At 37.9% G+C, this 25,012-nt stretch overlaps 1 protein-coding gene across 1 annotated transcript in view; it reads left to right on the top strand.

Moving 5' to 3' along the window:
- MYO5C (myosin VC) overlaps window positions 1–23,844 on the top strand; it is a 33,263-nt gene extending 9,419 nt beyond the window's left edge. The window contains exons 12-41 of the mRNA XM_086849811.1: window positions 282–422; window positions 1,118–1,243; window positions 1,847–1,930; window positions 2,787–2,921; window positions 3,263–3,360; window positions 4,831–4,917; window positions 5,002–5,113; window positions 6,027–6,238; window positions 6,877–7,042; window positions 7,392–7,538; window positions 8,092–8,256; window positions 8,481–8,574; window positions 9,129–9,192; window positions 10,364–10,544; window positions 11,114–11,207; window positions 11,995–12,058; window positions 12,146–12,226; window positions 12,616–12,796; window positions 13,604–13,697; window positions 14,286–14,337; window positions 14,540–14,699; window positions 14,948–15,035; window positions 15,742–15,837; window positions 16,780–16,934; window positions 18,052–18,141; window positions 19,312–19,462; window positions 19,820–20,102; window positions 21,130–21,304; window positions 21,828–21,908; window positions 22,165–23,844. Coding sequence (XP_086705937.1) covers window positions 282–422; window positions 1,118–1,243; window positions 1,847–1,930; window positions 2,787–2,921; window positions 3,263–3,360; window positions 4,831–4,917; window positions 5,002–5,113; window positions 6,027–6,238; window positions 6,877–7,042; window positions 7,392–7,538; window positions 8,092–8,256; window positions 8,481–8,574; window positions 9,129–9,192; window positions 10,364–10,544; window positions 11,114–11,207; window positions 11,995–12,058; window positions 12,146–12,226; window positions 12,616–12,796; window positions 13,604–13,697; window positions 14,286–14,337; window positions 14,540–14,699; window positions 14,948–15,035; window positions 15,742–15,837; window positions 16,780–16,934; window positions 18,052–18,141; window positions 19,312–19,462; window positions 19,820–20,102; window positions 21,130–21,304; window positions 21,828–21,908; window positions 22,165–22,317 — 3,810 coding nt within the window. The 3' untranslated portion in view covers window positions 22,318–23,844. The remainder of the gene's footprint in view (window positions 1–281; window positions 423–1,117; window positions 1,244–1,846; window positions 1,931–2,786; window positions 2,922–3,262; window positions 3,361–4,830; window positions 4,918–5,001; window positions 5,114–6,026; window positions 6,239–6,876; window positions 7,043–7,391; window positions 7,539–8,091; window positions 8,257–8,480; window positions 8,575–9,128; window positions 9,193–10,363; window positions 10,545–11,113; window positions 11,208–11,994; window positions 12,059–12,145; window positions 12,227–12,615; window positions 12,797–13,603; window positions 13,698–14,285; window positions 14,338–14,539; window positions 14,700–14,947; window positions 15,036–15,741; window positions 15,838–16,779; window positions 16,935–18,051; window positions 18,142–19,311; window positions 19,463–19,819; window positions 20,103–21,129; window positions 21,305–21,827; window positions 21,909–22,164) is intronic.
- Window positions 23,845–25,012: the final 1,168 nt, after the last annotated feature.

Below are 25,012 nucleotides of genomic sequence, written 5' to 3'. Positions count from 1 at the left end.
GATATTAGTAAATGCAATTTGTGCTTGTGTGATGAATATTTCTGGATAGTGACTATGCAGTAATAAATAGAAATATTTTATTTTTATATGTAAACATAGGTATGTGCATATATATAAATGAAAATTTCCAGGTTTATTTTCTTACAGACAGATATATAATATACTCCAAAATAGAATTTTTTTCTATCTTATATATACAACTACTAAGCACATGCACATACTGTATTTATTTTCCCTTAATTGTAACCTTCTTTATGTTTTCATAATTTTTGCAAATCCAGCATGTCTTTAAACTTGAACAAGAAGAATATATGAAGGAAGACATTCCATGGACTTTAATAGACTTTTATGACAACCAGCCTGTCATTGACCTAATTGAAGCTAAAATGGGAATTTTAGAACTTCTGGATGAAGAATGTCTGGTAATTTAATATTTGCTCATAAAAAAAAAAAAAACAACAACAAAAAAACCCCCAACTATATTGATTTTTACAAGTGGGGCTTGTAATCCATATTTTTGATTGATCATATTTTCCCACTCAACCCTTTTGAGTGGGAAATGAAGCATTTTCTTCAGAGAAGGAGCAATAGTCTTTGCCCTCTGTTTGGCAATTTTGACTGTAAATTACTTATTCTGTTTTCCTCTTATAGAATTGAGAAGCTAAAACTCAGAGCTTAGCTAGAAGTGATCCAGCAAGTGGAGTTCACCCCTGTGGGGGCAGTACAGGACTGGAGCAGGGGTGCAGTGGGATCCTCATCCCTTTACCCTGCCCAAACTGCAGGCCAGGCAGCACTTTGCTGCTGGTAGTCTTGCTCCAAGCAGGAATTTGGACTGCTGAGTCTCCAGGACTCTCTTCCACCAATATTTTTAAAATAAAGTTAGTCCACAAATCACTACTTTTGATACAGAACTTTGTGGATTAATACAACCTTCTTTCCAAAAATGATTTGCTGCAGGGAGCCACTGGTGAGTCTGAAGAGACAAAAACTGCTTGTTATCAGGACTTTTAATTCACTGGAGGGGATTTAAGCAGCTGTTCACTGACAGTCAGCATTTCTGCTGCTTCTAACAACCCAGCTGAGTTTGTTAAAGAGCTTTCCCTTCTTGTTCTTACAGCTGCCTCATGGAAAAGATGAAAACTGGCTTCAGAAGCTATATAATAATTTTGTCAATAAAAACGCACTCTTTGAAAAGCCAAGGATGTCAAACACTTCTTTCATCATTCAACACTTTGCTGATAAGGTAGAGTGTAAACAACCCAGTATTGTTCCCCATGTTTCTAGCAGTAGCTCATTCAGAAAAAATCCAAATGTAGGAAATAGGAAATATTAACCACACCTGTTTGGAACTTCTATAACGCTATTTATTTACTGGTGATACAGCCTGTGAAATGCCATTTAAATGTAAGAAGTGCTTAAGATAATGAATTTGAGAGCATAAGAATAAACCATGAGGATAAAAAAGCAGAAAAATAATAGAATGTATAAATAGAACAGTTAGAGTTGTAGCTCATACACCTTTCAGTCTCAGTTATTTACGTTTCACATGTAGTATTCCTTTTTGGTGTTTTGATTTGAAATTACAGAATAATGTAGAAAGGAGAAAAGAAGTTCATAATGAAGGCAGAAGGATTTAGATTCTGTCAGTTTGTCCTGCTCCTAAATTTGCAGGATGTATGTATGTAACCTTGAGAGAATGGAACTGGGAAAAGCAGAGTTTCAGCCATCATGTTTGAGATTAATAAACAGCTCTTGGCTACCACAGCTGGGAGAGTAAAAACTATTGTTTTGCCAACTGTTTGTTTATGTGTTGCTGAAGAGTTAATGATTTCACATGTTTGCACAGGTAGAATATAAATGTGAAGGATTTCTGGAAAAAAACAGAGATACAGTACATGAAGTATTGATTGAAATCTTGAAAGAGAGCAAGGTTTGTGTCAAACAGTAATGATTAATTTTCTGAATACCTGATTTTACTGGAATGAATTCAGATCTGATTTTAAAATATTTGTTCTGATACAAAGATTTTTAATAGGTTGACTAAGTTAATTTTATCCATATTGTATAAGTGTATATTTTTAACATCAAATAATATACAAGATGAAAAAACACAGTTCAACTTCCTTCATGTGCATTTACTATGCTTGTTATGTTGGGATTTTTTTTAAATCTCTCCCTTCAAGAGCATTTTGTAATCCTTATAACTGAAAACTTTTTTTTTTCTGCAGTCATTACATGCAGCTTTGATAGGTGGTGTATCATTAACAACTGCCTTTGTTTGTTCTTCAAAAGAGGTTAAGAAAATGCCAGGGCAAAGGAAACATCAGGTGTCTTATGTGTGCCTGCCCCTTCCCATCTGCTTGTCCCTTTGAAGTCCAGAGCCTTGAGACTTCAGGATTACTCTTAAGAAGCTAAATTCATCTGACCTGAAAATATATTCTTAATTTTAATTGCATATTGTGAAAATACAGCCTTAAGTGCTCTTATTTTTAGTTCTGCTCTGTGTTTATGTCTGTATTTGCTTATATTGAAATAGCTTTTGCAGGCTGCTCTCACAGATGTTGAGTTTTGTGTGTGAAATGTGTAAGTGCTTCACAATAGACTCAGAATCATTGCAACTCTTTTTTCAGTTATTGTTTGTGGCTTAAATACCCAGTTCAAAATCCTGCAATGCCTGGCCTAAGTATTAAGGGGTTTGCATTTTACATTATAGTAAATGTAATTTTGATTAAAATGATGCTGCAGTTACACAGTGTTTAACTCTGGTTCTTTCACCACACTTTTAGTTTCATCTGTGTGCAAATTTTTTTCAAGACAGTCCAGTGTCAGCTTCACCTTTCAGTTCAGCTATAAACATCAAATCTGCCAGACCTGTTCTGAAATCACCCAACAAACAGCTCCGGATGACTGTGGGCAGTAAGGTACTGCACAAAGCTGCTGTTCTGTGGTGTTTGTACTTTCTGGGAAATGCTGGGCAGTCTGAGGCTGGATTCTGTCACTGTTCATGGGGGACTGTCCGGTTTTCAGGACAGCAGGGGACACAGAGCAGGGCTCCAGGTCTGGCTATAAGTAGGTGTGTTTATTTTGTATATAGGAGGCTGTTTAGTACAGCCACAGTCTTCAATTTCCCACCTGTAAGATCTAAATCCTATCTCTCAGTGTCCAGCCAAAACCTATCAAATAAAAAGACTTAAAAGACTAAGATTTGACTTTTTACTGGAAATGTTTCATTAGCAAAATTCTTATGTCTGGTGTTTTCTAGTTCCGGAATTCTTTGTCTTTACTTATGGTGACACTCAATGCAACCACTCCTCACTATGTGAGATGCATAAAGCCAAACGATGAGAAATTGCCTTTTGAGTAAGTATGTTAGTTGTGCTCAGTTGTGGTTTTCTGTATCACTCCAGTGGTGTGTCAGCAAGCTAAATTCTTATTGTTGAGAAACTTCCCATGCAGAGCGTGGTTTTCCTTTCCAGACAGCTGAATTTGAAAAAAATATTCTCTTCTTACAAAAATGGAATATTTAGGTATCATTATTGTTACCTTAAAAATCCTTTAACCTAATATTTTTCAAGTTAGATACTAGTGTTTTTGTATTTACCAGAACATTTTTAGGGTAAAAGTTGTCCTCCTTTGGTTTAAGCTGATGAATATTCTGTATAGGTGTGTTGTCCTTAGGCAGTATAGATTAACCCCAATTCATATTTAGAGAATAAAAACATCTGCCATTTTCTTTGTTAAACTCCCTTTTGTCTGCAGAAATATTTAAAAGAGCTTTAGAAGTCAAAAAAGCCGTGAACAGTGTTGAACACAGCCCCAGATTTTTCCCCAATTTTTATGTAATTTTTATGTTTTAATGCAGTCATAAGTGACAGGCAATTTTCATAATTCCTATGATTAATAACCACTAACCTGTGAGTAGGAGTGACTTTGGTGCAGCTGTTGGTCTCTTCTATGGGCAGACCTGTGGAAGCACTCTGGTGTCTTCCACAGATTCCAGCTGGCAGGCAGTGCATTGACAAATAAAATTAAAGCCTTTATCATACATGAGTAGGAGGGAAGAGGCCAGCTTTGATTCTAAATTAAATCTTTTAAGTGTGTTAGTTCATTTTCTTGTAGCCAGACAAAATCTTCCTATGCAAAACTTGTTACTGATGATATTATATCACTGTCACTGCAGTGAGCTCTCGTGATTCTGCAGTGAGGCAGAAATGGCTTGGATAATGTAAAAATATGTCAGAATTAGACTAGAAAAGTGCATCATAAGCCTCTGAAAGAACACTGTAGTCATCTGCCAGACACAGGGGTCTGTTGGCTGGTACTGAATTGACACTGGTAGTGTGCTCTGTGGATGTATCAGCTCTGTCTCAGTAGGAAAGGGCCTTTCCATGCCTTGTGTTTGTAATTTTGAATCCAGGTATTAATGAGCAAATCCTGGTTTATTCATAATGAATGGGCTAAAGAATACCTGGGGAGATTCTTCCTAGTGGGTTCCTGAAGGGGTTTATTTCTGTGTATGTTTTGTGTTAAGATTGGAGCTATTCTTTACCACTTGCTGCTATGAACTGACAGTTAATACTGAAAGGAAATAGGAATTTTAATGAGAGAAATAAATACAGTCTTCCTTTGGTTTTGAGAAAGAAACAGAAAGCCCAGATTTTTGTATTTATTTATCTTTTTGTATGTGATATGGAGTAAGACACTATATAGGAAGCAGAGAGCTTTGTGTCCTATGAGCAGACATACAAATCCAGTTGGTAGAATGGTTCTAATTATTACAGCATGCCAAACCCAACAGAAATGTAAAACATAACACTGCTTTTCTTTTAGGTTTGATTCCAAAAGAGTTGCTCAGCAGCTGCGAGCATGTGGTGTTTTGGAAACTATTCGGATTAGTGCGCAGAGCTACCCGTCCAGGTAGGGATAGCAGTGAGCTTCCCTGTGCCAAAAAAATACCTGGTTGTCGAAATTAAATTAATCTGTTGACTTCTAATTTTCCAGGTGGACATACATTGAGTTTTTCAGCCGTTACAGCATTCTTATGACACAGCAGGAGCTCTCCATAAATGACAAGAAACAGATTTGCAAGATTGTTTTGCAGCGGCTGATCCAGGTTGGTTTGTCTGCACCAACCAATAGATGCATTACAGCATCTCTTAGAAATAAAAAGTCTCTTTTGCCATGGGTAGTATCTCTCCTCAGACAGGAAAGGTGTTTACATTATTACTGTTTTTCCTGATTTACTGTGCTGCACACAGGCTTGTGGGTCAGTAACCTTGTGCTGTGACAATCATGATGTAGACAGAGAATTTAACCACTCTGTGCTTAATATTGTTACTTGCAAAATGGAAGCTGTGCTGTATTTATAAACCAGTAAACAGTAAATGGTGTACATTTGTCAAGTATTACAAGCACAAGAGGGATTTTGATGGTGGAATGCAGAATGTTGGAGAGCTGTTCAAAAATTTGCTATTTTGCACATTGCTTCTATTTGTTAGAGGAGCCTGTGGTGGTGAGGCTGGTCCCAGTCAGGTCAGCACACCAGGAGTGGGCTCAGATTTGGGGTGTGGGACTCCAAACATGGCACACTTGCTGAGTAGCTCTGGCACAGGCCAAGGGGGAGAGCTGGAACTTAAAAGCAGCCTCACTTCGAGTTTTTGCTCTCACAGCTCACTGCTTCCAGGCTAGAAGCGTGCATCAAAAGGTACTGCTGAGCCCATGGAACCAGACTTGGAGGAGGAGGTGAAGAGGTTGCTTTTAAGGCCTTGATGATAAGTCCAGAGCTTCCCTTTAATTTTAGGTCACGAGTGTACAACTTTTGATGTAGTTCTCTGTGTCTTTCCTGCTAAGTGGGTTTCCCCCCTACCTACTCCTATCTGCAAAGCAGGCAGAGAGGCTATTCTTATTTAGGAAGATCATGTCTTGAAGCAGAGCTTGCCTGAAGTGACAATTTTCAAAAGGAAGAGAATATCTGGTCTACAAAAATAAACTAAAAACTTAATATATCTGCTATTTTCTCTTTCCAGGATCATAACCAGTATCAGTTTGGGAGAACAAAAATTTTTTTCAGAGCGGGACAGGTTGCTTACTTAGAGAAGCTGCGCTCAGACAAGCTGAGACAGGCGTGCATCCTGATCCAGAAGCGTGTGCGGGGCTGGCTGCAGCGGAGGAGGTTCCTGAGCATGAGGAGAGCAGCACTCACCGTGCAGCAGTACTTCCGCGGGCAGCGCACCGTGAGGTACTCCTGCCTGCTCCCTGCCCGCTCCTGGCGTGTCTGAGGGCACACAGGAGGGCCTCCTAATGCCCAAGTACAGGTTTTATGGAAGAGCAATTCAGGTTGTATTTCCATTTCCTGTTGATTGTAATTGTTAACTTGAACGTGTTCAAGTTACTCAGCTGGTATGAAAAATTGTGTCAGTAGTTTCCAGTGGTGTCTGCCAGATTCCCCAGTGGCCACTCACACTGGCTCTGCCTGTGAGCTCAGTCCTTAGCTGATAATAGATGTCCCAGCTGTGCTTTCTGCTGAGCTTCAGAGCCAGAGAAGAAATCAGGGGTGTACAAATTAGTATGGACAAATCACTGCAAAGAAAGTGCACCAGGCATTCTCAAAGCAGACTGAAAAATGGCCCTGTGTAGGCTTGGAGGTTTTCATAAAGAGACCATCAGAACAAATGCTTGTGGACACACTTAAAAGTTGTGGATAGCTCCCTCTTTTTCACTTTGGTTGAAGAACAAGCTCTGTTGTTGATAATGGATGCCTGCCTGTTCTTGATATCTTCTCTTTTTTGTGTGTGTGTTTGTAGTTTGATCAACCAATGCAATGAGCATGAGAAATCAAATGTGACTAAAGTAGATTTTCTTGTCTTTTGAATTAAGGCAAGCTATAACTGCAAGAAATCTGAAGCAAACATGGGCAGCTATAATTATTCAGAAATACTGCCGGGGTTACCTGGTCCGTAGGCTTTGCCAGCTCATCCATGTGGCTGCTGTAACAATACAAGCTTACACAAGAGGATTTCTAGCAAGAAAAAAGTATCGGAAGGTACAGCCTATCAAAATTCTTATTTCACTAACTGGAAACAACTCATGCTCTGTAAAAAAGATGAACACAATGGCAATTATCCCTAATACTTTACCTTTTGCCTGTCTGGTTCTCCTATCTTCAGCTGTTTTTCTGGTTTTTTAGCAAGATCTCTGTCTGGTTTATGCTGGATGAAGACCACATGCTGTGATTACTGCAGTGCCTCAAATGTTTCTGCAGCCTGGATATTTCAGTGTTTTGATATTTCCGTGGGATGCATTGTCCTCTCCGGTGTGTGTAGGCTCGCAGACTGTTGTAATTGATGTGGATCGTGCTAATTACAGGCAGATGTTAATACTTTCTTTTAAAGATGCGTGAGGAGCAGAAGGCTGTGATCCTCCAGAAGTATGCCCGTGCGTGGCTTGCCAGGCGCCGGTTCCAGAACATCCGGCGCTTTGTGCTCAATATCCAGCTTTCATACAGGGTTCAGCAACTGCAGAAAAAGATAGAAGAACAGGTGAGGGGAAGCAGTCAGCTGCTGATTTGTACTAATTGTTTAATCATATCTGCTATAGTCAAAGATGTTGAATTGAGAAGACAGGAGAATATGTAAGGCTTATGGTCCTTTACAATAAACACCAGACTTTCTACTCCCAGGGTAGAAATAATCATCTAGGGTTTCCTTGTATTTTTGGGTTAATTATGCAAATGAGAAGAGTCTGCAATTACCTTTTGGGGTTTTTTTACTGTTTCTGAAGTCCATCCAGTCTCTGGATGGGGTTGTTTGTGTTGGGATGGAGGATGTGTGAGATACTGCTGTGGTGTGACATGTTTTGTAACTTCGGGGAGCTCAACATTATGTTTATTTTGCAGCTTATTGAGAGCCATTCCAGCCAAATAGTCTTTAAAATGGTAGTTTTAATCTAATTGATGGAAACAGTCCTGGGCTGAAATAATCATGACTGATATGGGATGGTGAGCAGAAATAGGTCAGGTGCTCCCTTTAAAATTCTATGGAACAGTTTCAGTGCATTTTTCTGTTTTCTTTTATCCTGTCCTGCTGATTGTAGAGTAGAGAAAATCATGGTTTGCTGGAACGATTGACCAGTCTGGCTTCAGCTCATATGAATGATGTGGATACGATTCAGAAACTTGAATCAGAACTCGAAAAATTGACTGCTCAAAAGAGAACATATGAAGAGAAAGGGAAAAAATATAAAGAGGACAGTGAGCAGGTAAATTTTAACTGCCATCTGTGTGCTTTTGTTTTTAAATAATGTTTTCAGTTACTGGATTTATCAAATGTGTGTTTTGAGAGTTTCTAAGTAACTATACTCTTTTGGGGAGAGACAACAGGGAAGGAAGAGTCCATATTTGCTTCTTAAAATGTAAGATCTTCTGTGACCTATTTCCTCCTCCTTTGTAATTTGTATATCTTACTTACTTTTTGTGTGTACAGAAAATCTTAAAACTCGAGAATCAGAATAAAGAATTACAAGAACAGAAGGAGACCTTGGAAATAAAACTCCAAGAAAAAACCGAGGAAATGAAAGGTACAATAACTAAAGGGAGTTTCAAAGGAGTTATAGTGTGGTAAAGTCTGGTTTTCAGCAAAAGTAAATTACTTTTGTTCTAATAAATGCAATTTAAATTCTGAAATTGTAGTAAATTGACTTCTGCTTAGAATGTGTAGCACAAGTGTGCAAATTCTTTCTATTTAATAGTTAAATTAAATTTGTTCTTTCAATACTAGAAGCTCTCCTGTTTCCTTTTTCATACACATGTATTCCTTCAAAGTGTAGCTTCACCCTTGCTTCCTTTAATACTCTATTTTTAGGAATCTAATTTCAATGGACACAGGCAGCACATGAGATCAAGTATATTTTAGATGAATAATTGCACAATTTGGTGCTTCAGAATCCTTTTGTTTCTATAACATTACTTGTAAAATGTACTGTGATAATTTTTGGCACTTGAGAGAGTAATTTTAGCCTTAGAATATGTCAAGGATTCCTTATTAAAACAAAACTCACTGTGATCATGTTTTTTTTAATAAATACACACAATTGCATGAAGGTCTTTGAAATATTAAAATATTTTTTGACAGAGAAAATGGATGACCTCACACAGCAACTCTTCAATGATGTACAAAAAGAAGAAAAGCAGCGAATGTATGTAACCTGAATTTTATTTCTTAGAAACAGCATTTGTTTTTTCTCTTTCCCTACCTTTCTTTCTCCTTCTGCAAATATATTATGCTGACATCATTTATGAATCCGTCCACGTTCTTGGGCATTAATGCTGGTACTGAAGTGCTTCATGCAGAGTTTAGGAAAAGCACATTTTTGTTTATGGTGAGTCATATGCAGGAAATGAGACTGTTCTTGCTTTTGCTGTCTCTGCACGCGTCTCTGAGAACTGAAAGGCAGCTCTGATCATGGTGGTTTCTTTGGAGGTGTCCTCAGAATTTGATCAGGAGTGGAAGAGCAGCTGGTGGCTACACCAGTCAGAACTCCTGTGAAGTGAATATGAAAGGACAGAACTGAAAGATTCAGTGTGAGGGAAAGGCGTTTGTAAAGGATATTCCGTTAAAAATATAAAGGAAAGAACTTTTTGCCCCCCCTTAAGTATTTAATTTGCAGTAAATACACCGTCATTTATCAACAAATGGCTATTGATTTCAGCATGCTTCTCTCGGATCAAGTGTTTATTTCCCAATAACTTTTTTCCAGTACAAGACAGAGAACCCTGAGTGCCAGAGAAATGCTGTTCTGTGAAGTGTGAAGAGAGCAATCAGTTACTGCTCCTGAGGGCTGGAAGCTCTGTGGTGCTCCAGCTCAGCCTGATTTCAGCTGCCAATAACTTCAGACTATATTAAGAGGACTTCTTCTGCTAGTTTTTCTGCTTTCTCATTATCTGCATGATGCTGGGACTGGTGGAAAATGGAAATTTTCCTGCAATGTTCTCCTGAGAAGGACACAGGGCTTCCTTTTGCTGAGTCCTTCTTCAGTGCTGACTGTGGCCATGAGTGTAGCAGAAAGCTGCTCAGTGGCTAACACAGAGAGTTAGAGAACGGACCTTGAGTGGATGAAACTCGGTTTTGCCTTGAATTCCATCCCAGTATCATTATGATATCTGTAAGGAAATATAGGAATGTTCTCCTCCCATTATCATCCATTATGTGGGTGGGTTCTGAGGATGTAGGATAGCATTTTCAAGTAATTATACTTCATTTAGGTGCTCTTCAACAAAGCATGTCCTTCAAATTAAAGCTAAAACAAAGCCCACTTCTTCACTTACCAATGTAGATGAATAAAATTACCTTTTTATTGTGTTCTTTAGGATACTTGAGAAAAATTTCCAAAACCAGAAGCAGGACTATGAAAAGGAGATTGAATTGCTCAAGGGAGAAATTAAGATTCTGAAAGAAGAAAAAACTCAGCTGCAGCAACAAATTCAGCAAGAAATTATCATTCAGGATGGCTTGAAAATGGAAGTAGGACAGCTTACAAAACAAGCACAGGTGAAGCATGACGCATTTAATTTTGGAGTCTTTGCTAGATAAAGCAAGTGGAGAATATGCATGTTTTGTTTCAAGATTACCTTCACTAATTTATTTATTTCCAGTCCATTTTTAGAAGAAGCTGTAGTTAATAAGCTGTATTTGATACATTGCTATGTTGTGTTGTTTTCATGTAGACAGTGCAAGTTACTGCTCACAGAAGTGCATGTTTTCAAGAGTAATTGTACTTGAATATTTATAAATTTAAATATAGAGGTTTTTTCTTTCCTTTTTCTCAGAAAGTATTAGTTTCTCAGGGGATTTTTCATATATGTAGTTCATAAACTGAACCTTAAAACAGTGCAAAGTCACTTTTTTTTCCTCTGAGTCAATTCCATGGCACAAACATATTTTTTTCAGTGCATCACATTACTGTTATGCTCTGATGCCTGAGAACCAGATGCTTTAAACACAAGGCATTTTAAGTTTTTTACCATATTAACTTGTTCTTTATTATAATTATGATTTAACTGATACTCAGCCCTTGTCATCCACTCCTTGTCTCAGTATATGATTTCTGTCTGATTCAGAAAATACCTGAGTTGCAAAAGGAAATTGAGCTGCTTCAGACACAAAAATTGGATGTTGAAAAGCAGGCCCACTCACAGAAGCGAGAATTGAGGGGTAAGTTACACACCAGAGAATTCCTAACTGCAGTGTGAGACAGGCCAGGCTAAACTGAGCTCCTCAATGTCAGCTATGACAAAATTCCAGTTCTCTTTCCCATCCCATGGTGGTGTCATTCCATTCATACATATATACACAGTTTTACAAAGTGGTCACTGAATACTGAGATCTGGGGCACCCTTTTGAGGAAACTGAATTCAGACATTTCACCTTTGTGTTTAGAAATAAATACTAATGATTTAAACTTCACCTAGAATTTAAACTTCACTTAGAGCTTAAAAAGTGACCCAAAAATGTGTAAACAATACATTATCTAGTTTTTCATTCACCCTGTCCTTTGTCCTAGGTCCAATAATGTCAAATATGCTTAAATAACTTGCTGTGTTGGGTTCTCTTCGGAAAAACATAGTTAAGAAGCACTACTATTGTGAACTTTGTTTAATGATAATAATGTCATAGAGCAAACCTGTATTTGCAACATTTAATGTAGGAACCTAGCAGTCGTCTATACAACTCTAGGAGCTGCCCAAATTCAGACCAGAAAGATGTAACTTTGCATTGGAAGTTTAGAAAAAACCCAGTATTGGTGGTACATCCACCTAATGCTCCTACACATCCCAAAGTCAAACCAAGTCCCTCATGGTATTCCTGTGGTAAATCAGATGTATTCACTGAGCACCAGGAAAGAACCTTGTAGATTTAGGAAGAGGATGGTTTGATCTTTATAATGAAACATGCAGAGAAAATAATTATTTTAGAAACTTTGTGGGATTTTTTTTTCCAGAAAAGATGTCAGAAGTTACAAAGCAGCTTCTTGAAAGTTATGATTTTGAAGATGTAAGAAGCAGGTAATTTTGTTCTGAGACATCTTCAAAAAAGCTTAAAAAAATGCATTATGGTCATCTGCACACTAATGGTTCTGCCTTGAATTCTAGACTTTCTACAGAGGATCTGGAACACTTAAATGAGGATGGAGAACTGTGGTTTGCTTACGAGGGCTTGAAAAAAGCCACAAGGTTAGTTCAGTTCTTTGTTGTTTCCAGAACTCCAAGCTGTGATCTAGAAGATAAATGGAAGGATCAGTGGGTAGCAAATTTTACAGTGAAATACTGAACTTCTGTTAAGGAAATGAACAAACACTACATTATATAATGAGCTGAGCAGTTGAAAATCAGTTGAATAAACCTCTACCAAGACAGTGAGATAAGTGTGTATGTGTCAGTCAGGGAAATGTGTTTCCTCTGTGATATCATGCATAACTTTCAGCTCCTTTAATGCACAGGTGATGTAATGGAATATCTCTGTGTTAATCACAGTACTTTGTTTTCACTTTGTATTAAATTTGACCCGTTTAATCAAGGTCCTTCTACATCTGCCATGTTCTTTCTCCCTTCTGTTTTAACAGAGTACTGGAAAGCCATTTCCAGTCTCAGAAGGAGATATATGAGAAGGAGATTGAAGGTTTGAACTTTAAAGTTGAACATCTTAGTCAAGATATTAATCATCTACAAAAATTATTCCGAGAGGAAAATGACATAAACGATGGCATTCGGCTTGAAGTTAGCAGGCTAACTTCGGAAAATCTGGTAAGGTCCAGGTGTAGAGGTACAACCCAGAAGTTGAAATCTCAAGGCTCAAACAAAGGGGGCCATGTGAGATGGCACCTCCATAAGGCTCTGTCGCTGCCTGCTGGGCTAGTGTGTAAGGAGACAGCCACATCCACTGTCTGAGTGTGCAGCTCGCTGGGCCAGCCTCACAGAGACTCTTTGCCTTTTCATTTGCATAAACCTGATCTGAGATTTTTCTCAGAAGCCTCCTCAAAGTTCTGAGGCTCTCCCCAGCAGAGGGCAGCTGCACATTTCAGAACCTGCTACGGCTGGAGAGCCTGACAACTGGTGCTGTGCAAAACTGTCTGAGACAAGGAACTGATGTTGTTCCAGAAGATAGCATATGCCATATCATTTTTCTGAAAAATAATCAGAAAATGTTTTCAAAACAAAGTCACCTAAATTGAAAATTAAAGGGAAAGTTATTTATGATATTATTTTTTTTTTAAATTGTTTTATGAAATGTAGAGGGTTTTTTTTCACTGTTAATTGAACTGGGGAAATTAAAGCCACAGTGTGATTTCCTTTAAACTGGAGCAGAACAATGGTAGTAGTGAGACAGTCCAACAATTCAGCTGGACTCAGTATTTAGTTTTTAAGAGTGGCCCAGAGCAGGTGCCTCCAGAAAAGTTAAACAAGTCAGGCAAGCAGGCAGCAGCACCCCCAGAGCCTCTCTCTGGCTTGGAATATTTGCAGTTGAGGGTTGTGGGGTGACTTAGGAACTACAGCAGGGATTTGTAAAGAAGGAAGGTGCTGAAATACACAAATCTCCTTTTTCTCAAAAAGGTAATCCCAGACCTTAAGCAGCAAGTTGCTGAACTTGAAAATCAAAAATTAGATCTTGAAAACCGTCTTCAAGAGCAGACAGTAAAGTTGAAAGGTAATGGTCCCACTATGGTCCCCAGTCTTTCAGTTGTTTGAGATGAGTTTGATTCATTCCCTGGAACTGAACTTTCAAAAGCTGAATTAATATTCCATGACTACTCTATTGCCTTATTACTTACTTTCTTATTAACAAAATGAAAGAAAGGCAATGAAAAAATGTGGTGTATAGCTTATATCTCTTCTTAAAGAATAATATACATGCAAATGTGTGGGTTTTTTTCCTTTTTGAGGTCATTCAGTTCTATGGTTTGAAAGTCTCCATAGGGCTTTGCTAAGAATATGAAATGGAATATGTCCTTTGGATTTAAAGTGATTTAAAATTTATGAGTGATTTTACTGCCAACTGCAAGAAGTTAGTAGTATCAAAATTCTTCATCCCATATAATTTCTGTGTGGTATAGAGTAGTCACATATTTCCCTGATACATTATCTGGCAGGTCATTCAATTTCATTAGATGAAACAATATTATGAATGTAAGAAAGAGTTACTGAATAGTAGTATTGAATAGTCAATACCTTTGATTTTGTTGTTTCTGCTTTGTTTTGGGTTTTGTTGCCATTTATTATTGAAAAAAAATGGAAGAGGTGTCAAATCGGCTGCACTATGAGCTAGAACGGGACAGGACACAAAGACGGTAATTTTTAATTATTTTTTATAAGAAATGTAGTCACTATAAGCTGTGGGAACAGAGTCACTTAAACCTTAAAAGTATTATATTTCTCTTAAGAGTGATACTTGCCTTAGAGTGTTTTGTACAGTTAATAACTAATGCACAAGTATGATCTTACTGTGCTTTCACAAAAGATTAAGAGACAAGAGTTATTATCTACTTCTAGAACTACTGAGGCCCAGAATGAAGGAGACATAAAAGAGAGTCTGAAGGACACAATCCAAGGAATTGAGGGGCTGAGCAATGGTTTGATGCAGGATGAAGTCCAGGATGAAGTACAAAGCCAGATAAAGCAAGTGACATCTCGACTTGCTGTGGAAAACATGGTGAGGAAATGAAATTGTCATTAAGAAACTGTACCTGAAATGCAGGATAAAAAGAATGAAATGATGATTTTGCGGTATGATAGGATGTTTCTTCAATTAATTGAGGGAGAAAAACAGATATGAAGGCGTTTCTTCCAGCAAATATAGGAGCACATCATACTGCACTTTAATTGTGGCAATTACATGGAGCAGTAGAAAATGTTTTCTGACTGTGTTTACTCTGAATTCACTGACTTTGATTATTACAGGATCTTGAAGAAAAGCTAGACATGAAAGACAGGATAATAAAAAAATTAGAGGATCAGATCAAAACTCTGACCAAGACTATTGAGAAAGGTAAGATATTATTATGTGATTTATTTTGTTTAATAGCTTTGACTGGTGTCTGTTTGAAGAAAAAGTATATTTTTTAAAAGGTAGAGTTTGGGGTGGAGATAGAAATTTAATACCTCAGAAAGATGTGCCAGGGGAATCATCAGCATAAATTACATGGAAGTCCTGTCCTGGTTTGTTTGGTTTTCCCCCTGCTAAATCATAGGCACTCAGGGGACCTGGTCTGTGTGATAGAGGTGGAGGCAGAGGGATAAGGTGCTGCCAACAGCAGCTCATGCACATCCTCACACAAACTCTTTCCCAACCAACAGTGTGAGTTGTGCATCTGACAAGGACCTCCCCTGTGAGCCTTCAAGTGGCAGGTGATTCCTGATGTGAAGTTAGTCTGTACAAAGCCTTTGTAGACAAAGTAATTCCTCACTACAGGATACTCTCAAAAACACTGCACAGTTGTCTAATGTAGAGGTGTAACCTTGCTGTTTACTTTTCTTATTACTGCAAATAATCCCACTGAGTCCACTGAAGCTATTCATGAATAATATGAATGTTACTTAACTCATAATGTTTGGAGCCATAAGATAAGGACATTAGTGTGGACACTATAGTGTCCTCTATTATGGAGAAAACTGCTTTTCTCCAGTAGTTTGTTCTAATGTGACCATTAGCTTAACCACTAACCTGGAAGTAACAGTTCTTTCGTGTTTGACAGCTGAAGCCCACGTGCCCACTGTGCCCAAAGAGTACCTTGGAATGATGGAGTACAAAAAAGAGGATGAAGAAAGGATCATTCAAAATCTGATCCTCGGTATTTTAGTAAAACTTGGGATTTTTAATGTCATCAACAGTACGCTGTGGCAAAATCTACAAGGCACCATATTTCACTTATGTTCAAAGTTGCCTTTTCTCTCATTCTCTAACCACTAATACAATTTGAAAGCTCTGTATTGCTCTCTTTCCAGTGCCAGACATTCCAAGTACAGAAGTACTTTATCTGTGTAAAAATAACTTCTCTTACTCTTTCTCTACATAATGCTGACACCATAATCTTTCTTACTATTTATCCACCTGTAAAGCTATAAATCTCAAGACCACACCAGGGACTTGAATTTACTTTCCTCCTGGTCATCTACTAAGTCTGTAAGTCACTGTGTTTATATCCATGTGTGATGGTTACTCTTCTGTCTGTCCTTTCTGTGTCTTCCTTTCACTGAAAGGAACTGTACCGCATGTTTCTCTTGTAGAGGGATTTTGTCCTTCATCTGAGCTACTTTACAGGATCAGTCTTGCTGCCAAACCAGCTTTTCTCATTAGCTTACAATTAATAGTGAAATTCACAAATTTTCCATGTACATTTGTACCATTATTCAATTAACAACACCCACCTTTTCTTCTCGCCTCCTTCTCACTTGTGAATGGATTTTTGTGAACAAAGGTGTGGCTTTAAGCAACACTGGAATTTAGTGGTGTATCCAGTGGGTAGTTAAATGTAATTTGCTTTTTGAAGTTGTCCTGCCTGGCATAGCCTATGCTGGACCTTAGAATTTGCTACTATACTTTTCTAACCCTCAGGAAAATATAATTAATACTCACATGTGAGCAATACCCTTACAGAAGTTTTCAGAAACAAGCGATTCACCAGTAAATCACTTATAAAGTGACTGGTCACTCCAGAAAGGAACAGCATGGTGCTTGATACATTGAAAATTGGATTTTTACATAACAAACCAGATGACTCTCCTCTCTGCAGATTTAAAGCCACGTGGAGTTGTAGTTAATATGATACCTGGCCTACCAGCTCACATCCTGTTCATGTGTGTGAGGTATGCAGATTACCTGAACAATGCTGACATGCTGAAGTCTTTCATGAATGTAACCATTGATGGCATCAAACAGGTTGTTAAGGTAGGAGCTACCTTTGATTGAACTGTACTGTACTGTCTGATTTTTAACAAAAGGAATGCATGGTACCTGGGAAATGCCAGCACTTCCATTTGCTGATATTCCTAGAAGGGAATGACAATCATTAGTGACACACCTTTTGAGCTTTGTAGTAGCATCCCTGTAAAGTCTCCAGGTAAGGTTCTGCTGTGCTGAACATGGAATCCACAGAATGCATTAACATAAATGATATTTATCTGAAGATGTTGTTGACAAAATAATTTAAAGTATTTTACATTTTACTATGAGTAGCTAAGTAGGTGAAGTGCACCTGTGCTTTCAGCACAAGTGAAAGTCAGAGGGACAGAAATGAAGGCTGCTGCATCTGGCAGCAAGTTGGTAGTGGACTCTGAAGAGGTTTTTGCACTGCTTGGTTGCTGGTGTAATTCAGCATGTCACCTGTACCGCAGCATTAGAACCCAAACAATTAAAATCAAATTGCCAGCCAGTGTACAAAATTAAATTATAAACAAAAATTGCTATGCTGTATACATAACAAATGCAGCTCTGTGAATGCCATATTAGGGACTTATAATGGAATGAAACACCAGACACAGGGAAGAAGCACAGGAGGTTTGTGTGTTTAAGGAGACTGTGGTTTATGCAGTTGAACATGTTGTACTGACAATGCCTGTAAGTTTGCACACAAATAAATTTATAGCACAGTTTATCCTTTAGAGAAGCTTGTGTTTACTCAGCTAATAAAAATAAGAGATAGATAGAACTGTGTTTATATGTAGTTCAGTTTCATTTGTGAATGCAGGTGTTGTTCATGTTTCTTTGCAGGAAGCTCTCCAGCACACTAGATATCCATAGGAACTGTAAAACTGTTTGTTCAAGTTTATTATTTAGCCTGTCACGTAAGAATACTTAAGCAGTATTTACCCAGCAAAAGAGGGATCTTTGCTATGTGTTAGCCTGAAAAGAGAGCAGGATTTGTTCAGCACCTTACACATGCTCTCTGCTCCTTCTGGTATAGAGAGGCTCTGTTCCACCACTGCTGTAATGGTCTTAAGTTTAATTATTGAACTAACTTCATGAGACAATAGCATAGTAAGACTGCTTTACTTACCATTTTCAGGAACATTCAGAAGACTTTGAGATGTTGTCCTTTTGGCTTTCCAATACATATTATTTCCTTAACTGTTTGAAGCAGTACAGCGGAGAAGAGGTAGGATTGATTTCATAACATAATTTCATTACTTTTGACAGATTTTAACTGGAATTTAAAATAGCATTAATTAATAACTATTCACCAGGTCACTGGTGTTTCTTACAGGTATTTATATATTCAGATTGCTCTGCAGTGGTGTTATGTGTCTTATACAAATAATAGGACAGTATAGAGTTAATGGATCAAAGGAAATGAAGGAAACATCAAAGTGCTAAAGGAGGTTAAAGCCATGACATGGAAACTGCTACTTAATTTGAATCTTTCCACATTAGTTTAAATTGAGCTGGACTTCAGATACCTGGCTGGGTATATATATAAAACAGTTTTACTATTTTATAATTAGGGCCATTCAAATACTTACTGCTACCAAAATAGAAGAAAACCTCTGGAAAGGAGCAAAACAATGAACTGTTCAGGTTTTTCCCTTATTTCACTTGCTTGTTTAAGCTAAATCTCACTCTGAGATTCAAGTTTCTTTTAAATCTTCTCAGTTAGAAACTCTTACTGTGTTTTTAATGGTGTTTTATAGACTTTGGTGGCCTGGGTACTGAGGTTAGAGACGTTCCCTCTCGAGGCCACACTGGGGTCACACAGAACCCAAACCTGCCAAACTTCATTTCCAACACTCTGTAATTAGGGTTGCAGCAGTAGGGAAAGCTCGGGATACAGAATTTACTTTTAATCTACATTCTAATGAATATTAAATACTTCACAAAGGTTAGTGTTCAGAGTAGACTTTTGAAGTCAGAACCTTGCTAATGAAAAGTCCAAAAATAATATCCCTTTGCAACAATACAATATAAAGATTTTTGTTTGCCATCATAGTTGAAACAACTACATTGTTGTGTTTTTTTGGTGGGTTTTTTTTTTAAGGGGTTGGGGCAGGAGGGATGACAGGAGAACAGGGAAAGTTTGCTTTCTCTTTAAGAGATCTAGGAATTGCTCCAAAGTTCATTGACATCTATGCATGTCTTTCCTTTGGCTTTAGGAGCAGAGCAAACATCAGCATAAACTGGAAAATGAAGTACAGGAAGCACCCATTGAAATTAGCTGTAGCTTTGACTCATTCTGAGACTGTGCTCTGCCAGAGATGGAATGAGTAACTCCAACACATTTTATAATTACCACATTATGTGATTTCTAATTCTATTTACAACTCACTTGTAGGAGTTCATGAAGTATAACACTGCACGTCAGAATAAGAACTGTTTGAAGCATTTTGATCTCTCAGAATACAGACAAATTCTCAGTGATTTGGCCATTCGAATATATCACCAATTCATTATTGTGATGGAGAACAACATTCAGCACATGATTGGTAAGACAACATCCAAGAGGACCTAGACGTAGCTTGTGAAGTGTATGAAGAAAGCTTATACAGGGAGGCAGAGGGTGGGACTGACTCCTTTCTCCTGGTATTTATGGATAGGATATTCCCAGACTTTTTCCTCAAAACTTCCTAGTGGAGGATAATGCTGTGAATCTGAGCAACACCATACAAAAATAAAAGGCTTTTTAAAACTTGTGTGCTTCAGAAGCCTTTGTCAGTATCTTATTTATCTTGTATCAATTAACTTCTCAGATACCCTGAAAGCAGGTTTTGTTCAATAATGAATGTAACTGAAAAGAGCCTCGGGAATTTTGATTTTATCAGTTATTTCCTGTTGTATTTCAGTACCAGGCATGCTGGAATATGAAAGTCTTCAAGGAATTTCTGGCTTGAAACCTACAGGGTTCCGTAAACGTTCTTCTAGTATAGATGATACGGATACCTACACTATGACCTCCATCCTGCAGCAGCTCAGCTATTTTTATAGCACTATGTGTCAGAATGGCTTGGACTCTGAGCTCCTAAAGCAGGCAGTGAAGCAGCTTTTCTTTCTGATTGGAGCTGTCACCCTCAATAGTCTATTCCTCCGCAAGGACATGTGCTCCTGTAGAAAAGGAATGCAGATAAGGTAAAGCCAGTAAAGTTTCTAGAAGCTTGAGAAATAATTTTTAACACTTTTATGTGATGTCCTTTACCTCAAAGTCACTGGATGTTCTGTGACTGTTCTGCTGGAAGTAGCTAATTGTTTTTTATTCTTTTGGAAAAACAAATCTTTGCATTTTGGGCTGAGCTTTCTCAGCATGGGCCAACTATAAATTGTTCTTTCCATGGAAACACTAGTGGAGGAAAAGGCAGAGAAAATTACAGTCTGAAGCTTACAGTCAGACATGGTTCGGATTCTTTCCGTGCTAGCTCATCCGTGATGTGACAATCAGTATTTTTAATTCTTTCTTACTGCAGAGAACAGGTGCAGTGTCCCAGGGCTGGCAGAGATACAAAAGCTGACTTGCATGTTTCATGCTCTGTGACGAGACAGGCGCTGAGAGGCAGCCTTGGAGGCTGTAGTCTGAGCATCATCTCTCTTGTTGCAAGCATCAAGGAAACATGCCCCTAATTGTCTGCATGCTCTGAAGTGTTTTGCAGAAGAAGCAGTGCATTTCTTCTCCATGACTCAGTCTGCTGACTCGGGTGAAGGAAAATCAGTAAAATCTTGGCCCATCTGGGAACATTACTAGAAGAAAGCTGGTCATCAGTTATGGGCTTGGCCCTGCTTTGTAACAGCAAAGATTGTTCTCATTTCCTGTACATGCTCAGTAGTAAATAAATGTTTTAATGTCATACAGTGCAGTAGACAATGCCAGTATATATTAGTAATTTTAATGGAAACAGCTAAACTAATAACTCACTTTCTATTAACCAAGCTTTAAGAAATAGAAAGTGAAGACAATAAAAATTGAGACGTTCAAAGCATTTAATTTATAGTTCGATAAGCTATTAATCGCTTGATTTTTATGATCTTCAGGTGTTGTTTTTAACTAAAATGTATTAATTTGAACACAACATTAGAAGAGTGTTTCTTCTTGAGCGGTCTTCAAAGTAACTTGCTTGACAAGGGGAACCTGACATTTCTGTTCTTTGTCCATGGTTTAACCCAGATGTAACATCAGCTACTTGGAAGAATGGCTTAAGGACAAGAATCTTCAAAGCAGCAATGCCAAAGAAACTTTGGAGCCCCTGTCTCAAGCAGCCTGGCTCCTTCAGGTTAAAAAGATCACAGATGATGATGCCAAAGAAATATGTGAACACTGCACATCTCTTTCTACTGTGCAGGTAATGAACCATCTGTTTCCTTCTGGCAGAACTGATTGCAGAATCTCAGCTACCTAAAATAATTAGTTGAAGAAAGCCATTGGACTTCCATTTCATAAAAGTAGCATTCCTCAGCAATCCACATCATCACTTGTTAAATTGGAATTTTAACTCCTTATTCCTGATTGTTTTGGGCATTTCAACTGCTCCCGTGGTGAATGCTTCCCTGCTTTGTTGTATCCCACATTTTTGCTCCACAATGTATTTTTTTCAGTATGTCACAGGGGGTTTTTTATTGCTTCCCCCTAATCAATTCAGCTTTTTCTACATCTCCTTGATCCTTCTGACACCTCTGAAAATTAATCATAGCAATCATCATATATGTAACAACTCAGTAGGTGACAAGTCAAAATCCTCTCTTTACTGTAAAACATTTTACTGAAACTTTAATTAAATATCAGTAAGAATGTCATAATAATGCTTTCTTCTTTCTGTCTTCTCCTTTTTTATGACACACTAAAATAGTCCTTTGTAATTTGAGCAGATAGTTAAGATCCTGAACTCATACACTCCGATAGATGACTTTGAGAAAAGAGTGACTCCATCATTTGTTCGCAAAGTCCAGGTAAGAGCTGCAGCTGCTATTTCTAATATCCAGATTACAGGATACTCCATACACGCCAGTTTTGATGCTTTATAGTTGTACTTGACCTTTACATCACATTATTACTAAGTTGCTCTTCTTCTAGACACTTGAAAGTGATGCAAACAAATCTGCTTAACATCATGGAAAAGCAAGATTTGCAATGGGAAGAAAGCAATGTACTGGCTTTGCTTTGATTCTTAATTGATTGTTTTCACACTTTCTGTTCTGATTTCAGGCTATGCTAAACAACCGTGAGGACGTTCCACAGCTGATGCTTGATACCAAGCATCTCTTTCAAGTGACGTTTCCTTTCACCCCCTCTCCACATGCTTTGGAACTGATACAAGTCCCCAGCAGCTTCAAACTTGGCTTTCTCACGAGGGTTTAATAAAACCAGTGAATTGGTATTTCCTCAGAGGCTCTATAAAGACAGCAGACTTTCATGGTTCGTTTCACCAGCTGGTGGATAGTGTGGCAGCATGCAGTGAATTAAGCTGTTAAAAACTTGTTCTTCGGTCAAGGCTTGAACAGTAGCAGTAATTTTGACTTCCTTCTTCCTTCTTCCTTTTCTTACTCTTCTTCCTTCATTTCAGTCCTACAAGAATAACTTTATATCATCACCTAGACACAAAGCTTACCATAGAGTTTTTAGTCCAAACCTGACAAGAGAAGCATTTGTCTGACAAGTTTACATTGCTGCCCTGTCAGCAGCAGTCAGAGGGGAAGACTGGCACGTGATAGATGTTAACTGCTTTACAATTTTCCTTGCCTTCACTTCCTGCAATGAGAGGGGTTTTTTCTTCCCAATGCAGTTCTATTCCTTGCCTTGATATACTGGATCTGTTTGAGACTGCTTTCACCTTTCTGTGAACAGGGGAACTGAGATCAATCTAAGAGAATGGCTGTTACAAACCCACAATGTCTTTTTGTAGGCAGGCAGACAGGCTTGGCTCTCTGAGTGTTTTTATTGCAACTCTGGCACTCTACACAGCTCTTCAGACAGAGCAAGGATGCAGGTGCTCTCCTTGGAGACAGGTTTCAGTTTTGTTCTCTGCAGTGACAAGTTTGGATTCAATATTGTAATAGAAAAGTCAGATATAAAATTCATGCCATGATCCAGGTTTGAATTACAAGCTTGGTTATCTGAAATACAGGAATCATCTCCTGGTTTGGTTCTGCAGTGCAATGGATTTCAGAATATACACTGAGTATGCTCACATCACCTTTCTGCCTTTCTCATTTTGCTGGTTTCTCTCCAGCCCAGAGATTGAAGAGGAGCAGATGCAGCAACTGTGGTCTGGTGTTAATGATAAACCAAGCTCAATTCCTTACATTTCACCTTTACTTACATAATTTCAGTTGCAGGATCCTGAAATGCAGAAATGGTCTCCTTTCTGCTTAGTTCAGCCTTCACCCTGTGGTCAGAGAGTAAAACAGTAACTTTATTTAGTTCTGGACCCTGTCAGAACAACAGGGGAAATAGCATTTACCTCACCACAAGGGTGACTGTCCATAAACAGGTATCTAATGCTGGGTTTCTAGCTACTTTTTTAGCTATAGTTATTAAAATCAAATACTAAAACTCTGAAATAGTTAAAGGATTATAATGAATTGAGTTAATTTAAGGAACAATTTCTTTGATTTTTTTTTTATTATTACTACTACAGTGTTAGTACTTCTTGTTTAATTTCACAAACAATCTGTAAGTATAAACAGGGAATTCTTGCTATTTAGTGTTGTTGGTGCTTACCATGTACAGTGTCATATTCCTCATGACATCCACAGAGATATAGTCCAAATATATGAAGGAAACATTTTGTGGTTTTTTTTCAATAACAATAAAAGCTGTACAAAAAGATCACTCATGTAGGTAGACTTGTATTTTAACATATTAAATAAAGTAGTTTTTACTCAATTTGTAGTTCTTTGTGTGATGCAATGATTAAGTTTTCAGTATGGAATCATTTGAAAGAAGTTACTTGGAACTACGTGAACATTTGTGAGTGCTGTCAGTCTTGCGTTGCACCATAAACATTTATTTAATTTAGTTGCTTTGCTGTAACATTTTTTATCTTCCTGTCAGCATTGTGTGCTGTCCTTGGCTCCTCATGAATTTCTGGAAATAGTTTAATGGAAGCAACTTTTGTTGCTGCAAGTTGTGCACAGCCCTTTTTTGCAGTTGTTGGAGCTGTGTCTCTTACCTGGGCTGACATGAGGAAAATCACAGCTCACTCTTGCATCCACATCACAGAGAAGTGTCAAGGTGTGTGTGCTCCTATGACAAAAATAGTTGATCAAGGAAAACTGCTCTGACAATTTGATGCTTTGTTACTTTGAGAGCTTTGTGTGGAGTGTGCTATTAATGCTGTGTATGCAAACAACAAGGTATATTTTTAAAACAAAGTTTAAAATTATCTGGCTTACTGTATGCTCTCAGAAACTTACCTTGCTTTTGCTGATATTAATGCCTTCAGCCAAAATTTAAGTGCAAAATTCTCTTTGTTCTCTGTTATGATTATAAGGAGCAGTTTTAGTGAAGGCAAAAAAATACATGAAAGAGGCATTACTGAGGTTAACTTTCCTAAAATGATGCTAAAGGAGAAAGCTATTTCATTAAAATGGGAAAGTGTTGAATGGTGATCCTTACTGCAGTGGGAAAGCACTGAAAGCATTTTTGGATGTGTTTAGACATGTGACTCCTGAATTTTCTGGAAATATAGCTCAGCAGCACAGGTGGTCCCTTTCAGTCCTGTGCTCCCATAGTATTCCAATAAAAGATGATTAGGACTGGTTACTTTTGCTCACATCTCTGCTGGGCTTTTTTCAAAGAGTGCAAGAAAAACAGCAATTGTTAATCCTATTGACTTTAAATTACTTGTCTTAGAACAGGAGACTCATAGAAGTATAACCAAGGAAGAAGCAGTATGAGTACCAATCAATTTACACTTACAAGCTACACTTGTAAATTTTTAAGAATATGGGATAAACTGAATATTGGCAGTGCTGTTTGTCAGAATACCAGGTTGATAGTTGGAAAAATAAGTTGTCAGTCACCCCCCCAGTATATTTCAACTTTAATATTT

This window comes from Cyanistes caeruleus, chromosome 13, assembly GCF_971803275.1.
Source record: "Cyanistes caeruleus chromosome 13, bCyaCae1.hap1.1, whole genome shotgun sequence".
In the NCBI taxonomy this organism is placed as follows: Eukaryota; Metazoa; Chordata; class Aves; order Passeriformes; family Paridae; genus Cyanistes; species Cyanistes caeruleus.
The sequence above is the reverse complement of the archived record's forward strand: the minus strand, read 5'-3'. Positions and strand labels throughout refer to the sequence as shown.